Source organism: Pteropus vampyrus, unplaced genomic scaffold, assembly GCF_000151845.1.
Source record: "Pteropus vampyrus isolate Shadow unplaced genomic scaffold, Pvam_2.0 Scaffold43, whole genome shotgun sequence".
Classification (NCBI taxonomy): Eukaryota; Metazoa; Chordata; class Mammalia; order Chiroptera; family Pteropodidae; genus Pteropus; species Pteropus vampyrus.
In genome coordinates, this window is record NW_011888824.1 from 5,754,259 (window position 1) to 5,759,406 (window position 5,148).

Here is a 5,148-nt window from a genome sequence, read left to right on the forward strand (position 1 = left end):
ATCAAATTAATTTTTGTCTCTTCCTCTACTGTAAATTTCAGGAAACAAAAATCAAGTCTGTTTGCTTCTCCTAGCACAGTGCTTGGCAAAGGAAAACACTACAATGTTTGTTAAGTAAATCTCACAAGTAAACCCATGACATCTGTGAGTCCAATCGGTTGTTTCAGGTGTCTTCAGGATTCCAATGAACGTTTTCTACCTGCTGTAGTTTTTCTCCAGCTCACAGAGCAATAAAGTGACCTGGGAAGTTTTCACATATACCCATACCCAGGCCCCAGAGATTCCAGTTTAATTGGTCTGGGATTAGCCATGGCCAGTATTTAAAACTCTCCAAATAATTCTAGTTTGCAAGACAGGTTGGAAAGCTCCAGTGTTGTTCTCATCTGCTTTAATTCAGGAGAGAAGGCCTCCAGGCGACCTCTGTTTTTGAATTTGACCAACCCCGCTCTCTCCCCACCCCCGCCCTTGGTTGAATTCTCCTTTCTTATATAGAAAATGGGGGCGGGGAGGGACTGCAAGCAGCAGCTTTCTGGACAGAATCTTGGCTGATGGAACAAATGAGGTTGGTTTTCACTGTTCAGACAACTGTAATCCTTGCAGCAAACCTGTTGGATGGTTCCAGGCCCGTGCACCAACCAAACCGCTCTCATTCAGGACGCTTCTGCCCCTAGAGGGCGAGCTCATAGGGTCATGGACCGCTTCTTCTTCTTCTTCTTCTTTTTTTTTTTTTTTAAAACGGGCTTTTATCTTAAAAGCCATCACAGAATTTCCTATACTGTAGAAGAAAGGTGGTGATGATTGTTTTAAAGGCTGAAGAAAGCTGAACTCCTCAACCCATCCCTTCTTAGCGTTGCTCTCAATACAGACACCAGAGTCGGAGTCCATCCTCCCAGTCTCGTGTTCCACATCCTCCCAGGGGGCGAGGAGGCACAGGGCTGCCTGGGGAGGCTGTGGGCGATCCCCGACCGTGGGAAACAGAGACACACGTGTCGATCTGCAGGAGATCAGCGTGCGGGCAACGCTCTCGTGGTTGGCGAAGGCCGATCCGCGCGGTGCAAGCCCCTCGCGTATCCGGGAGACCCCGGTCTCCGCGGCGCGACCACCTCCGCGCGCGCCGCCCTCAGCCCAGAACTTGGGAGCTGCAGGACGCGAGCCCACCGCTCAGGGCTAGAAGAGTAGAGCTTCCTCCCTACTGCCCCGAGGGAAAAGGGACGAACGCGGATTCCCGACCCTGCACAACAGGTTCTTTGGGCACCCGCGAGGTTCAGGAGGCCGGGGCGGGGGTGGGGGGTGGGGGTGTTGGGGCGACTGGCTAGGGAAAAGAGGTAGAGCATTCCGTGGGCGCATTTCCTGCGAAGGAGCCTCTCTAGTTAGGGGTTCCTTCGCTGGCCCCCCAGCCCCACAGCAAACCCTGTGTTTGGGGAGCAGGAATTATCCTGCAGGCGCGGGTTGGAGCAGAGTTGCGGACGTGCGAAGATGGCACCGCTCCACTCTGTCCGAGAAGTTAGATGATACAGAAAAACACCTTCATGCGCGCCCCGAAGCTGACCCTCAGGGCAATCGGCGAATGACCACTCACCTTGTGCCTGCGCCTCCATGGTGGCCGACTTCGGGCTGAACGCAGCGGGGGCGCGCTCGCAGAGAAGCAGACAGCGGTGCCCGAGCTCAGAACGCAGCTGGCCCAGCCGCCTGCGCCCCCACCCTGTCGTTGCGTACAGGGGGTGGGGAACCACTGGGCAGACACCACTGGCCGCTTTTGGTTACCTCCGCCCCTTACAGTCCACCTGGCCCAGACTGCGCTGGGAAGGAGCCCACCGCTGGGCGCCATCTGCCGGTAACTCCGTGTTGGAGGCCGAGGGCGCCCACTCCTGGCTGAGGGCGCGTGCTCAGGCCCAATCAATGTCTAACCAAGCTCAAGTAGGCCCCGAATTCTGTTGTACTAGGGCAAATACCACGGGAGAGAGGAAGGGAGGGGCTTACAATACTGAACCGCTGCTCCAGGTGGAAATACAGTTTCGCCACTCTGACCCTGTGGACCCAACGTTTTTGTCAACTAATCAACATATAACCTTGTTTTATGTGTTTCTCTCTAAAGACACCTTACTTAACATTGTTGACTCATTAACACTGAGCTCACCACACACGGCACTATAGCTCATACCTGAATTAAACTTATTAAGCCTTTTAAACTTACCTATTTTCTCCCTAGGATGCTAGGCAGCACTTCAGCATTATACTTGCGAGCCATTTTAAATGGCGAAATCACCCCACACCGAAAGCACAAAAATGGTTCATTTGTGGTCCATGAAAAGGGTCCTTGTTTACAGTCTGAGAGCTGAAGGCTGAAGGTAGAACTTAGCCTTGTGTGCATCTGTCGGCTTAAAATTTTCGGGGCTCTGCCCATGTCTGAGAATGACCATGAAAGTGCTGTATTGATTTTGGTGTCATAAATAAATTTTAATGACACAAATTCACAAATATAGAATCTGCAAATAATAAGCATCAACTATGTATGTATATTTTCTAACCCAAACCCCATAGGAATCTCTGTAGGTCAATGAAACCGTCTCGATTTTAGAGAAAAAACTAGAAACAGTTCTGTTCCAAGCCTGACCTGGCAATGTAATTGAAAAGCATGGCAGAGACTAAGAAACATCAGCCCATGTCTCATCTGCTCAGGTCTTTGGCTGTTACAGCTCTCCTCACCTTTTTTTTTTTTCACATCTATGCAATCTTCATCTAAAATGAAATATAGTATTATTTACATTGGTTCACCATTTTTTTTTTTTCAGTTTTTTGTTTCTTTCCTAAAATAGATGGTAAAAATCTGTCAGGGTCAAGGGCAAGTCCCATACTGAGTCCCTTATATTTCCTGCCAAAGTACCTTATACAGATTCATAGCTCAAAGAAGATTTATTAAATAAACAGTTAACTAACCATTAGGTTCTATTTTATCCATGCCCAAGTTATTGTAAAAGTATAGACTAATGAACATTAATGGAGTCTTACATTTTTGCTTGAAAAAAGGAACACTCATGATTTCTTGGCATATGTATAAACATGTATTTTTTATGTTGAAGATATCCCAGATTTGTAATCACTGATATTAAATTGCTCTGTAGAACACCAAGGCTTTTGGTAAGAATGACCATGGATGATCCAAGTGACGAATCAGAATCAGTGAGTCTATTCAGTTGTTCTGTTCCCTCTACACTGGAAATTAAACACCGAGATGACTCTCAGCTATTAAAAACAGCTAAAAATAGTTAATGACTTTCCAGCTTGAGACAGCTAACCTTCATCTACACTCTGACTCATTTTTCAGATTTATAACATTTTAAGCTACTACCATCTTACTGTCTTTTACCATGGTTTATAAAAATAAAATATTGATATTAATTCAGAAATATTTATTGAATACTCTCTGTGTCAGGGACTGTGCTAGATGCTGAGGATACAAGTAAAGGGCATGTTCCTTTTTACCCAGGGAGTTCGTGATCTGGTGAGAAGGAGGGATACACAGACGCTTTATAAAACAGGGCAGTACTATATGTGCTATGCCAGAGTAAGTCCAGTATGCACATGAGCAATGAGGGAAGTCTTCTAATCCAGACTGCTGAAGAGATAAGGGAATGTTTCTTTGAAGATGTGTGCCTCACTGAGTCTTGAAGGATGAAGGAATTAATCAGGTATGTTGCATAGCCCCAGAATAATGATTTAGCCAAGAGAGACTATTGTTATGTCCTTCCTTTGCTTCGTAACTTATGATGGTGAATTTCTTTAATTTTTTAAAGCTTAGTAAAACAGCCATCTACACCATCTTGTTCATCTTTGTAGCTACTCCACATGGAAAACGAAGGGTAGGTGTTTGATTAAGTCAATGAAATATTGGTTCGCTACTCCAGAATTGATCTTTCTGCAGAGGTGGGATGTAGTAGAAATCATAAATGTCCAAAGGGAAGATATATTCAACAGTCCTTGCTTAATCCAGTTCCAGGTCACTTGTAACATAAGGTGCTGAGGGTGCCCTTAGGAGGTGACAGGGCATGGAAATGAGAAGAAGGAGCAGGAAAGACAGATAAAGTATGCAGCTTTGACACAAGAACCTTACTAATACACTGAAGGAGGACATGTGCCTTAGGGCTCTGTTAGAGTCTCACGCTGATAATTACTAGCTGTGTAGCCTAAAGCAAGTTTCTGTGCCTGAGTTTCTGCATCATGTGGCAGAATATTCTCTCCACTCCCCAGATATTCTGATTTGATTAGGTTTTTGAAAGCTTTCTGAGTAATATTGATGTGCTTTCAAGATTGAGAATGACTGTTTTAGAAACTGTCCACGGCAAAGATGAAAGATACTAAAGTCTCAGTTTTTAAATTTAAAAATTTGCCACCCAGGTAAAAAGAAAATCATGGGGAAAAAATGTCAGTGGACAGAGTAAGGCCTTTTTTGCCCCTTCTTCCAGGGGAATTGCGGAGGGAAGAGAAGTTTAAAGGAGAGCTTAGACATGCATCTGTCCGTGTACCTTACCCTTTCCTTCACGACCCTCATCACAGCAAAGAGGACCTGGCCTTGACAGTCCCATCGGAAATTCTGATGACCAGATTGTTTTGAGAAATGTTAAGGACAGAGTGAGTGTCATTTTGAATTCCTATACCTTTTCAGCTGGTGTAGAAAAACATCTAGGAGTTCCCTTGAGCCCCACATGGGGTATGAGAGTTAGGAGCAAGAATCAGTTAGTGAGCCAACGTTCCCAGGAGGCTGGAGAAAGAGAGCCTCTACTTCCTGAAGCCAAGGTAAGGAAGGGGTGCAGCAGAACCACTCAGGGAGTTAAGAGGCGCTGCACAAAGGGAAACATAGTGTCTGTGTGGGACCTCTGCCTAGCCCGAGGACCTGCTGGTATCACCCACATCACACTACACAGCAGGGCAAAAGGAAATGGGGAGAGTTTGGTGAAGTATAGCTCGAAGGGGAGACCAGAACTGCCTTCTCCCCAACTCCGCAAACTCCCCAGTCCTCAGGGGGACTGGAATGTGGTTCCTGTTCAAGTCCGCCAGCCAGAGAGCTGGCCATGGTGGCCGGGGGAGGTTAGTGGGCTGCAGCCTTGCCATGGCCCCTGAAGTAGAGATCCAGGAGCTGAACATCAGAGG

At 46.5% G+C, this 5,148-nt stretch overlaps 1 protein-coding gene across 3 annotated transcripts in view; it reads right to left on the reverse strand.

Moving 5' to 3' along the window:
• Positions 1-1,798, reverse strand: part of TPD52L1 (tumor protein D52 like 1) — a 95,742-nt gene extending 93,944 nt beyond the window's left edge. For all 3 annotated transcript variants that reach the window (XM_023529802.1, XM_023529800.1, XM_011358753.2), the window contains exon 1: positions 1,580-1,798. In XM_023529802.1, the coding sequence (XP_023385570.1) occupies positions 1,580-1,598 (19 nt within the window). In that variant the 5' untranslated portion in view covers positions 1,599-1,798. The remainder of the gene's footprint in view (positions 1-1,579) is intronic.
• Positions 1,799-5,148: the final 3,350 nt, after the last annotated feature.